This window comes from Choristoneura fumiferana, chromosome 4, assembly GCF_025370935.1.
Source record: "Choristoneura fumiferana chromosome 4, NRCan_CFum_1, whole genome shotgun sequence".
Lineage (NCBI taxonomy): Eukaryota > Metazoa > Arthropoda > Insecta > Lepidoptera > Tortricidae > Choristoneura > Choristoneura fumiferana.
The window spans coordinates 18491890-18504934 of record NC_133475.1 but is presented as its reverse complement, the minus strand read 5'-3'; the positions used below and the strand labels follow the sequence as shown (position 1 = coordinate 18504934).

General features: G+C 36.9%; 1 protein-coding gene across 1 annotated transcript; it reads right to left on the bottom strand.

The window, feature by feature from the left end:
• Positions 1 to 1659: 1659 nt before the first annotated feature.
• On the bottom strand, positions 1660 to 10874 carry LOC141427579 (allantoicase-like). Its single transcript, XM_074087160.1, has 8 exons — positions 10716 to 10874; positions 7547 to 7745; positions 5732 to 5812; positions 4963 to 5123; positions 4152 to 4308; positions 3634 to 3780; positions 2815 to 2993; positions 1660 to 2612 (listed from the first exon to the last, which is right to left on the bottom strand). Exons 1-8 carry the CDS (start codon positions 10770 to 10772, stop codon positions 2490 to 2492), a joined length of 1104 nt encoding a protein of 367 aa, XP_073943261.1. The 5' UTR covers positions 10773 to 10874; the 3' UTR covers positions 1660 to 2489.
• Between the last annotated feature and the right edge of the window lie 2171 nt (positions 10875 to 13045).

Sequence of the window (13045 nt, the reverse complement as noted above, 5' to 3'; positions counted from 1 at the left end):
ATCAAAAACTTCACGAACCAGTTACTACTGGTTCGGTTCTGTAGAAAATCGAAAATAGATTACTTTAGATTTACTTTTGAATTTATGTCGCTTTCCGTGAAGTCGCCAAGCGGTCTCAGCGGAAGACCAGCGTTGGCCTCTACGGCCAACACTATGCTGAGCTGAGACCGTTTCGCGATTTCGCAAATACTGTCGTTAATATTTATTTTATAGTTGTTTATTTGTGTACTCACTTATAATATGTATTTTCGAATTAGCGAATAAACGTTTCTATTTCTAAAATCACAAAATTCTGAACGTTATTTCGCACTTAAATTCCGAAAAACTCAGTGTGAGCCTGTCTCAAACCCACAACCCTCTGCTTGCGAGGCAATAGGTCAAACTTCGCCACCAGCTTTTACGTATACGCCTCTTGGGAAATAGCAGAAAACGTGTAGTGTAAATGTAAAGTTAAGGCAACTCTAGTTTAAAGGTACTGTCTTTAAGCTGCTTGATTGGCAGCACGGCCGCGTCAGTTGCCGGCCGGCTGCCGTCACGCTATCCGCTCATTCGCTTCGGCCCGGCCTCTACTACCTACTAGCGAACAGCGGTACGGCGAGTATTTGAATTATCCATTAGGGCTGTTCATTTATTAGTTAACTAGCCTTTACCCGTGGCGTCACTCGCATAAACAATTCTAGGTAGTCGAATTGAAATTTCGGGTTTATACTGACATAAAATTGTATATCAAGTATGTTTGAATTATCTCCTCGCGAGTTAAAATGAGTAAACAAATGCGTACCTGTTACCAAATTAACCAAATAGAGTCGAAAAGTTCAATGCTCTCGATAAGTAAAATTGTTTACCAGTTGTTTTTGTTTACCAGCACAAGCTATGAGCGCCACTCGCGACTGGAAATTACGCCCTCGCATTCGTCTCAAACCGAGCCTTTATTACCACAAATAAAAAAAAAACATTGCATATCGAGAATATTATGATCCCTCGGGCTTAATTTGTTTGTAACAAAAAAGTTATTGTAGTACAGAATCATCATAATAGGTAGGTTCTGACCTTATATTGATTGAGCAAGGTTTATTACGTGAGCTAAAACTTCGAGGCACTTTTTAATTCTGTGGGCAAGAGCCATAATTGGATTTTTTTTTGAGGATTTCGGCAACGGCTCTAACAATTTTGACGTCGTTTGCTATTTGCTTTCGGCGAACATTCGATCTGCTTGGTCTTTTCTCTGTGAAAACGCGTGTATTCAATTTTAAATTATTTTTTAGTATACATTACACGCGTTATAAATCAGTAATTTCAATAGCTTTGAAGTAGTGTAGGGGTTCAGTGGTATAATGTTGGATTTGCCATTTGAGGTCTAGGGTTCGAATCTAGGTCGGATATGGCTCAGTTTTTTTAGGTTTTCTGTTTATTCATTTAACGATTTAATTTTAAAGCATATTTTAAATACGAATCTTCTCCAAAAAACGATTTAGCGAAAAAGGTGCTAGATTTAATTGGTGGCGAAAAAGTGGCAACATTCATTTTAGAAAAAAACATGTTTAATTTTGTGAATATGATTGTTTAGAAAATGTTTTTTGTTTAAAACTTACTTACATACTTTTTATAGCACATGGACAAAACATAAATTTGTGGATCGCAAACAAAAAAAAACGTATGTTTCATCTATTCTTTAATCATTTAATATTAATAATACTTTTCAATATCAACAAGAATGTTTTAAAGGAACACGGTGCATACATTAGAAGGAACATCTTACCACTTCATAACAATATTTACAACAAACATTAAGTTAAGTAACATAATTGAAACAGCTCGTAATTTAACCTCTTATTACTGTTACTTAAATCACGCTTATTCCATCACTCTTACAAACATTTAATTAACAAATCAACCTATACTTAACGTCAATAATAATCACTATGTCAGATTTATAGTTCCACAAGACATAACACATTTTTCCGACAATAACACACAACAAATAGACAATAACACACAACAAATAGACAATAAGACACAACATATTTTAACATTTAACTAACAGGACAAATCGTATACGAAGGACTATTATTCAAACAATACAAATCGCAAAGAGAAATTTAGTAGCGTAGCAATTCTTTAATGCTTCTATAACCCAGCATCGTTGCAACAACAACAGCCAAAAGCATATATTCATATTTATACAAGCTATATTTATTAAAAACAAATCTTTAAAACATTAAATTTAATAACCATAAGCTGATCCCTGACAAGAAGAGGCACGAGAATTTGATGACCTACCCCAAGGTAGTATCGAGTCGCTCGTGCTTGCTGACAAGCCCAAATCTGATTTATATAACGCCTTTTACGCAATCTAATAGTGCTTGTGCTGGATTAGTTTCCTGACATACAAATAACATAGAGGTAGTTTAAAAGCCTTACTGGTTACAAAAGCGAAGAAGTCATGGTATACTCGTATCCAGATCTTATTTAACTAAGCATTTATATATTTAGAAGTCCACTAATCCGAAGGCCCGTATTCTGCTGATGCCGCCGTCTGGTGCCATGGTAACTTTGATGTGAGTCGCGGGCTCGGACTCACACGTGTACCAGTGTTCGGCATGCGCTGACAACTAGAAGTAAAAAGTTAGGTAAGTTTGAGAACTTAGCCAGATAGGAAAGAGTGCAAGAGATTAAAAAGTTACGGTTAAGATGGTCACGATCGCGAACCCCTTCGTGCATTTGGTAGCACGTTTTGATATGTATAACAAAATGCGGGCAACTTTTTCGTTCGAAAAAAATCCATATTTTTATTTTTCCGAATATGTTTCTCACCTTGCTCGGCCTTAGGATTGTCGTCCACCGAACCGCGGACTCCGTCGTCCAATCGTGGCTCAGCCGAGCGCCTTCAATCTTCACTGAATCGGGGAAGTTCCCTTTGAAGTGCGCAGTGTCCACACAGAGCTCTTTGATCCGGCCCGGGAACCCCAATTTGAAGATGGCCCATTCTTCGCCTGTAATTAAGTAGCCAATTAAAAACGTGCCAACCGAGTTATTGTTTACAAATTTGGAGAGGTGCTTCTATTAATAATTTTAGCAAATAAAGTTGATGAATCATCGATTTTGTATCGTCGTGTGTTTAACTTTATTTCAGCACGACAATTTTAAAACAAAAAGTAAGTAAAAGTTAAACCTTTTTTCTTCTTCCTTGAGATTAAAGTCACTATATGAAGCTAGTCTGATTATAATGGGCCAGTGGCCTAAAAGATTTAGTTGGTCCATCTGTTACATTATTAAAAAACAATGGACGCATTTTATTTTACACGCGTTTAAACAAAAAAATAGAAATAAATTGCAAGTTAAAGTTACGCCCTGTTTCACCATCAATTGATTAAAATTATCTGACGGATAAATGTGATGCCGTCTCTGTTTGTTTTGTTCGAATGGGGACGGCATCACATTTATCCGTCAAATAAAATAAATCAATGGGTTGTGAAACAGCCCTTAGTATGTATGACGTTACGGGCCCCACTCCCGAGCTTTGACGCACTTCATTTTTTGTATAATTGACAAAAGAAAAAATACGTGTAAAATATTTTGACATTGACCAAATTTTGGTGGCGCCGTTAGAAGAATAAATAACTTTTGATATACCTGGTAGCTTGCAGGTGCCGTCCTCATTTGCCTCTATAACTTGTGGCCGGTCAAGCTTGCGCGCCGTCTCCCAACCATCCGCCATGCACTGGCTACGGCACGGCTTGATGATGTTGCGAGGATGCCCGTAGTGTGCATCCGAGTAGCCTGCAATAACGGCTGTTGTAAAACTTCTGACAAACAGCGTGCATTAAGCAAGCTTATCCAGCTCAAAGACACCACCAGATCCGAGACAGTATACACTTAAAACCGACCTTTCAACCTTCTGTCCATCACGTGAATACTGTAATAAAGATCATCGACATATCAGCCATACGACGTCCACTGTTGTGCATAGGCCTCTCTCATAGACCTCCAGTTGCTGCTAGAAGCGGCCTGCATCCACCGTGAACCCGGCGCTGTAACCAGTTCATCCGTCTACCTCGCTCCCCATTCACGGTCTCCATTCAATAACTTTTCGGCCTCAACGGTCATCCTGTCCTCCGTGCTTTTATTATTATCATCAGAGATTTATTTACCTTGGCAGGTTGCACCGCTTAGCAGAGACAGCAAGTCAACCATGTGATGTGGCAGTGGCGGCTCTGGCTTGGCTTCGCCATAGACTCTCAGCCGCGCTATACCTCCGTCAGGGTAGATGTTGACGCGTATATGAGTATACGCTTCATCGCTTAGGACCTACAAAAAGAGCGATTGGAAGTTTACCCAACGTGTTAGAGTGGGCTGATGCCCACTAAAATGTTGGGTCAACTTCGGCCAAACCGAGGGACTGGCGACAGTTTTAATTCTAAGTTGAAATAATTCAGAGTGAGTCATTGCTCATTAGTCTGGTTGTAATCATAAAGCTAGTTAGATGCGTCGAGAAATCGGGTGGCAATTAAAGAAATCTCTGTTGCCAACTTTTTTTGACTATTTTGTCCACTAGAAACCACTAAAAAAGGAGTAGTCCCGAATCGTCGACCTTGTGCAAGGTCCGCCCGGATTGCTACCACCATCTTGTTTGCTAATCCTGCCGTGAAGCAGCAGTGCTTGCACTGTTGTGTTTCGGCGTGGAGAGTAAGACAGCCGGTGAAATTACTGGCACTTGAGGTATCCCATCTTAGGCCTCTAGGTTGGCAACGCATCTGCAATCCCCCTGGTGTTGCAGCTGTCTAATCTCTTACCATCAGTTGCTATCCAGTCGAATACTAGGATTTTATTTTATTAAATCAGACCAACTCTACGGAAACAAAATACGAGTACACTGAATAGATTTTAAAATGATATTATCATTTGGAACTTAGAGAGTACACCATCATGTTGTGGTAAAAGGCCTTTTCGTAACTTTTTTACCTTTTGATAATTAAGCCTCGTGTCCTCGTAGCCCGGTCGGAGAGCAGTCACGGGGACAATCTCGTCCCACTTGTGTGAGTTCAGTTGGTTCATCGCTTCCATCTCGTTCACACTGCACGCCGACCCCATACACGTGTCTCTTTCTGGGATCAGGGATTCTTCTGCAGAAAAAGAATTATAATAGTACATTGTGTCTTAAGGGCGGTAAATAAGTAATTACGAACGAGAGTCTATTAGAAAAGGATTCGATGTTCGTAATTCTAGTACCGCCCGTGCGACATACAATGTTTTTCATCACATTTGCGAGTTAAATTGTATATTTGTAAAAGAAAAACTAATACTTTTTCAAAAATTGCCGATACCGCTGACTATGCTCTTGGCAGCGCCAGCCTCCGCGCCACCCCACCCCACGTAGCATGTGCCCGACCTACGCGCGCCGCGCTGCAGCACGCCATGCAGTATCAAACTCATTTACCGACCTTGGGCTTCATGACATGAAAATTAGTACGGGCAATGACTCATTTACCGACCACGGGTTTTATGACAAGCACATTAAGGTCGAGGGTTTTATTTGGGGGGTTGCAACCAAGGTAGACTGCATGTTACGACACTGTTTACGAGCAAGTGTGATGAAAAATAAGTTTCAACATAAGCTTCATAGAGATCCTTGTGGAAGATCATTGTCCAGCAGTGTATGCCGGCTGATATTAATAATAATGGTTTTGGTAATAAGTTATTATGTATTTCATTAAACCAAATGGTTTCTTACCTGTTGGTGTTAAACAAGCCGCTTGGATAGAATATTTGGGCGCGTAATTTCCAGTGAAGAACGCGGTATCAATCAGGAAACCTGTAGAAAAGGAAAAAATTGCAATCTTGTCAACTTATCTCAGCGGCAAAAGTGGCTACTTATTATAGTAGCTGATCTATTTGTCTAAACATCAGTACAGTATAGTATATTCCGACGATAACCGAACTATCAATTTCTTTGAAAAATAGCGAGTAGTTTTTTCCCCTTCCGTACCGCAGTACTGGAGTCTGAAGTTTTCAATCATCTTTTACGATACCCACGAAAACAGAAAGTATCCTACTCTAAAATCAATTAGGAAGCGAGATATTGGGGTATATAATTTAGTTCAAATAAAAAACACCGAGCTACTATTAGCATCAGATTGAAGATCACAGCTAAGCTAAGTATTGTATGCATGTCATCAATCCTCAATCCGCCTCAATTTGAGCCGGCCTATATAAAAGGTGTTAATTAAATAATGTATTTAAGTATGTATCTATCTATATAATTATATTTATCCGTTGCTTAGTACCCATAACACAAGCTTTGCTAAGCTTAATTTGGGACTAGGTTAATTGGTGTGAATTGTCCCGTGATATTTATTTATTTTATTTATTTATTTATTTAACTGAAAACCGGAAAGTAATTTGTAGAATCGATTACACTGTGTTTTAAATTAAGTTCTGTTTGTGGTCTTAAATCCTTTTTTTACTATGTTTAATATTTTAGCGAGGTAGCATATTTTTGTGTAATTTAATACTGGCCGTTTTGCTGTCAACGTGTGATTTTCTTCTGAAACCGTCAAAGCGACAAATACAAATTGTGAGTGTAGAGCTAGAAATTAAGCAGAATTACTGACTTAGCAAAACATACGATTATCTTTTAAAATAATGAAAGTATTCAAAAATAAATGCAATCAACTAACTTAAAATTAAAAAAATATTTTTGGGGTGTCTGAGGTTTATAGTTATTTAATCAACACCTTGTATAATATGAAACTCCAAACGGTTACGCATACTCATAGCAACGTAACGGCACCGCCTCGCCTTGATATGGGCAGTGAACCCCAAGTGCAAGGACATGTGGTCATCACACTTACGTCAGTTTGACGTCTTTCTTGGCGGGGATGGCCTACGGACTAACGACAGCTCAGAATTGTCGACTGACTGCTAATATACATCTTGCCACTCCATAGCCCTAAAGTGCTGATGCCTTTAAATCAATCCAATACAGCAAAATCCTCCGATAGTCTTTTGTAGTTTTAATGTCAAGTCACGAGTGTCATATATAAACAAAAATCATGATCAAAAGATGTTCTGCACAGCTGAGCTTCAGTTACGTGCTTGTTTATGATTGACTCTTGGTTGACAGCGATTTTATAAATCGTTTCAACGCCGAACAGGTAGCGCCTTCTTAGGTATGAGCGATAACCTTAAGCACCGTAGCCTACTGGTTTGACCTAATGACCTCTAGCAGAGGATCGTGGTTGGTGGTTGGTGGTTTATTTTTACCTAATAATATTGTATTGTGCTGTGAATAAATGTATTTTCTTTCTTTTCTTTCAATCTCTGCTCGCACTTTAAGTTTTTCAGAATCCATGTAGGTACTAATTTGGAATTTAATGATCTATACAATGAAGGAAAACTTTGAAAGAATTTGATTTAGACTGGGCCCGAGTAGGAGCTGTATCCTAAGCTGTCTCTATCTTAGAAGAATGTATCTACCAGAAGGACAAGTAGAAGCTAAAGATAACGATGATGATTAGCCAACATATCTAACTGGTACAAGACTTACCTCGTATAACACACTTGGTAGCCAGCTTGAGCACACACCAGTCGTGCCCAGCGACGCGCTTGCGACGCGTCTCCCAGCCGTCCATCCATTTGCCAAGCTCTGTGTACTTGTCGGCGAGGAACACCGGCTCGCTGTCGGCTATCATGTTCTCGCAGGTCGCGAAGAAGTCGTCGGTTGCGAAGCATACTGAGCCGCCAGCCTGGAAGATGTGGACGTTATAAGCTTGGCTTGCCAGTGCAACACAATCCTTACTTCCTTACATCGATATCCTTACTTAATATTATAAATGCAAAAGCAACTCTGGATTTGTCTATTTGCTTGCTCTATGTAGTTTAAACCCCAATTAACCTGACCTACTTAGAAAAGTTAAAACGTCCTCGGCATTGTCATTTGAGAGTGTTATAAAACGGTTGGATTGATTTATCAAACATAGCCAAGAAGCACGGCAGTAAAACTCGCTTTGAAGTAAAAAAATCGCGTCGAAGTCGATTCATCAGTTTGAGAGCTACGATGCCACAGTCAGATAGACATTGACACCCCCGACGCAAAAAGTGGGGTGGGGTGGGGCCCCTTTTTGAGTCGGGGGTTAAAAATGAATAGTTTCCCCGAGTTGCCATAAACGAATTCTTTGCAGACGAAGTCATCAGTTAAAGCTAGTATTTAAAATGTGAAAGAAACTCTGGCAGTTCCCTCTTCATGCTCATGCTCGAATTACTAACCCAATTTAGATGAAATTCGGTATGGAGATAGTGTGAACCTGGAAAGGACATAGGACATTTTTTTGTATAAAAAATAAAAATGGACTACATACCACTGTTAAATGTTATGAAAACAATAATGAGTAATGGTTATGAAAAAACAGTTTCAAATAAGTTTTATTAGAGTTTAATGTCAATTTTATTAATTGAAATGGTCGACGGCTTTTGTACCATATACTTATCTAAAACTTGATTACAATCTGATATATACCTAACGCATTTTAACTTTATTAATCGAAAAATGTTTCCAAAATACCTTGAACACAATAATACCAAATAACTAGACATAAAGAGAAATAGCGAAGTTATTAATCGCTACCGGGCTTAACGTCTCCCATTTTTATTCCCCGAAGGCTGGGCTGAGCCATTTTCAGGCATTTCCAGCCATTTCAGTGGAATGATTGACGTAATCTTTCTATCTGGCCTTTTACACTATCCCGAGTTCAGACAGATATAGAAACAAGCGTCGTTTCAAAAGTCTGATTGTAGCTCCGATAGCCTGAGCAACAAAATACAAATCTTGATTTAAATTGGACGAGACTTTTTTTACTTTTGATACGTCGATGAGCTAGATAGAAGTTTTATCTAGTTTGAAAAGGTTTCTTGGAGCATGTTAAAGAAAAATGTCGTTTGCATTCTCTCTACAAATTCTTATGGTACAGAAAATGCCTAAAACATTTATATACACTTTGGAGAGATTGATTAAATTGTAATTTTATTTTACAGGTAAAAATTTAACGTTTCAATTTACTATTGCGTCGGATATTTACTTATGTCTCACGAACGTTTAAATTTTTTTAATTTCAAACAACGGAAAAAACGTCTATAAATAGCTTTTTTTTTCAATTTACGTAGCTTATTTCGGGAGATGTACAAAAAGGTCCGTATTTTCCGAAAGCAAATTAAAAATAAACTTTTTTAACGACTAAATTAGATCGTATCAAGTCATCTAATTAAGGGGTACGCCATTAGGGTACTTAAGGCGTAAGCCGTAAAGGTGAAGTTACCGTCCCGGACATTAGGGGCGAAGTTCGCCGCCGCAGTGGACAGTTTACATTACTTTAACTGCTTTAAAAGTTCAGGGGAATCTAAGACTGCTCTAATTATCTTTAAGGGATAGCTTGTTTCATCCATTAATGGGTTAATGTAATATCGTTACATTTGAACTCTGGAGGTTTAGAAGTTAGGGTGAGTTAACTAACTTCAAAAATGACATTGAGCTCTACTGAGACAAGTAAGGACAGTCATTATTACTGTTAAAAATACAATACAATACAATACAATACAAAGACTCTTTATTGTACACCAGAAATAGTAAGCGATACAGAAAACAGAAACACAGAGAAAAATTACAAGGTAAGCAATAGGCGACCTTATCCCTTAAGAGCGATCTCTTCCAGGCGACCGTTTTACAGAAAGAAGGAAGGACTAGTTTACAACAGGTGGTGCATCAAGAGTAGATCAGAAAATTAAAACGTAACAGAAATACATCTACGAATACATACATACATAATTATATCGTACATATAATACATATACTATCAACAATACAGTAGACTCTAGAAATAGTTTTCACTCTATAGGAGGGCGCTGGCTGTAAATCAGCGCTGCAAGTTCTTGTTGCCTGTAGCTTTTGTTGATTTTTTTTGGGCAATTGTTTTTTTTTCTCTGGCAGTATTTTTTTCTGACTCATTTTAAAATAACATTGGAATTGTCAATGGACGAGGTGAAGCCTTTAACAGGTTCTAGATTTGAGCTTTCAATATCTATGACAGAATGAAATGAAATTCAAAATTAAGACCATGTTTAGGCATGAGTATCTAATTAGACAAAACGACTGATTGACTAGATAAAAGTGACATCGTGAAACGTCTAACTTTTTTAACTTCATCCTTTTAAAGACATTTGCTAAGGTTTTATTTTTTAACACGTCACATTTTATTTAAAAATAATCCCAAATAAAAAAAACTAAAGAATAAGTAAGTTTTTGGTCAAATTTAAATTTTTGATACAAGCTTTTTTTTCTGACTGTTCTTTTTGGTGACTGTACTTGAAAAGTCACCCAAACTACATTTGCATATCAAATTTCAAGTCGATGCCATTAACCGTTGAAGAGTTCCGTCCTTTGGAGACGATCCTGGCTGGACTACCAGGATGTCACTACCAGATTATTGTATTGTCACGAGATTTACACATGTATGCAAAATTTCAGCTCAATCAGAAACCGTGAAGTGGATCAAATTTAATTTGCAAGATTTGATGACGAACATCGGGACAGGTGAAACGAAACAAAAGCTTGTATTAAAAAAAAACAGTAAATGATTGAACTTATATTTATAGAGTCGAGCCTCAAACTTTACACTTTTTTTTAAAGAGCACTTTTTATTAAAATAAATTAACTAGGTACTTACACTGACGCTCGCAAACTCCCCAAGCTCCGTGAACGCAGGCGCAATTTTCTCGATCATTCTGCACACTGTATAGTTCAGAGAACTAATGTTTCTAACTATCCAAATAACTTCCGTCAACCTAAACGTGAATCGTGAAGTGACTACTGGAGCCGATCGCCTTCGGCTTTTATACCTCGTTCACAGATAACAATAATAACAAAAACAAATCAGCTGTTATCAATGCTTGCTTTTAGGCTTTGGTTTTTACGGCCAAGAAACTGCTAGGAAAATTAAAGTCGTGTGAGGTTCGAATTCTGCGCGCCCTTAAGCAGTTTTTCTGTTTTAATCGATTTTTTTTAACAAAAAAAAACCGCTTTTGTTAAACCTATTGATGGATTCAATGTTCTCAAGATTCATTACTTGTTAAAATGTTTTCACTAGAGAACAAAAGTTCCTATTAAAAATATTTGCACATAATTTTTGTAAATTTATTTTTGGTTGTAAGAAATGTAGCAATACAATACCGTAAAGTAATGTGTGTTGTATTATTAGTATGCAGGTTGTTTATTTTTAATTTCACTGTATCGATGATTGATGATGCTTTCAATATATAAATATTTTATGTTATTGTAATATTATAGTAGTATAGAAGATTCCTTTATGTCAAGTTTTAGTTAAGCTTATTTGTATATATTAAATTGTATAATAATTATGTTGGTACGCTATCGCATTGGATGTCCTGTAATGATGGTGTAATGTTTTATTAAATAAATAAATAAAATAAATAATATTTGCATTCTTATTTGTATTTGAAAGGTTAAAATGGGTAATGTAGCTTCATTCTCGAGCACTACTTAGCTTAGCCATTGATTCTCAGCGGTCGATGGGTTGAACGGCCACAGCCTTACATGCGTAGGAAAATTTAGTAAACTCATTCATTAAATGATACGCACAGTTCGTTCGCATTACCTCATTATAAAGACAAATTAGATAAATTTATAGAAATTAATAACAAACTCAAGTGATATAATATTGCGCTCTCATTATTAATGGAAAAATCGCAAGCAAAGTGATGATCATTATTATTAAAAAAAAGTGTGTGTCAAAAATAAAGTTGTGTTTAATAATTGTGATGTATAGATATCATTTAATAACATTGTAAATCAGTTTAAAAAATATACCTCGTTGAGTTTCTTGCCGGATTCTTCTCAACAGAGATTTTTCCGAACCGGTGGTAGGTTTTTTTTTGATATTCATAGTTAAAAGCAAATTACTAATAATGTATGGATCTTTGTTGGCTGAATAAATAAATAAATTATTATTATTATAAGTGCTTGTGTAAGACTAAATTGAATAAAGATATTTTGACTTTGACTTTGATTAGACACATTTGATATTAAATAATATTGTAACGGATAACTCACGTCTTGTTTCGGGCTTATTTAATACTAGCTTTTGCTCGTAGCTTCGCCCGCGTGGAATTCGGTTATCGCGCGCTGTTCCCTCGGGAACTGTGCATTTTTTCCGTTTTAAAAAGTAACCTATGTCACTTACTAGCCCATAAACTATCTCTATGCCAAAAATCACGTCGATCCGTCGCTCCGTTTTGACGTGAGACGGACATACATATAAACACACACACTTTCGCATTTATAATATTAGTATGGATGAGTGAGTCTCACGGTAGTTTCATGTTCAAGAGACATTTTGATGCTTTAACTCAGTAGTGCCTATAATTGCAATGCTCAAAACTGTAAAAAAATAAAATATCCCTAGGCACTTTTAATGAGTGTAATAGTAGGTAGATGTGTTATTCCTGAATGAAAAATAAAAAAAAACATTGAAACCGCAATCTGAACAAAAACATGTATTAACTGACGAACCTTGACACTAGAAAAAACGACAAAGACTTCAAACTGGGAAAAAAACGGAGCGCTTTATATTCTAAATATATCCATTGATTGAGCTGTAAACTGCATAGAAAACTCTAGAAATAGTGTGTTCGTCAAACATAGACAGACACTGTGACGGTGTTCGCTTTCCATTATGTATGTCTACCCGTCTATCGCTTCTTAGGCTTTTTTGTTGACAGTAGTTTTTGTTAACTCTACTTAATTTAAGTCATCTAACTTACATTATGTGTACCAAATTTCATGTCAATTCAATCACTGTAAGTGGGTCAAAGTGAACTTTCAAGATTTAACAACAACAAACAGGCCATTTAAATACACCTAAGTTATTTATTTATTTCCTCTAGAAACTATTAGACTTTGCGACATAAAATAAGTTTTTCTTAAAAATTAAATTTTTAATATAAGCTTTTTGCAGACTGTACTTTCTGTTGACTGTAC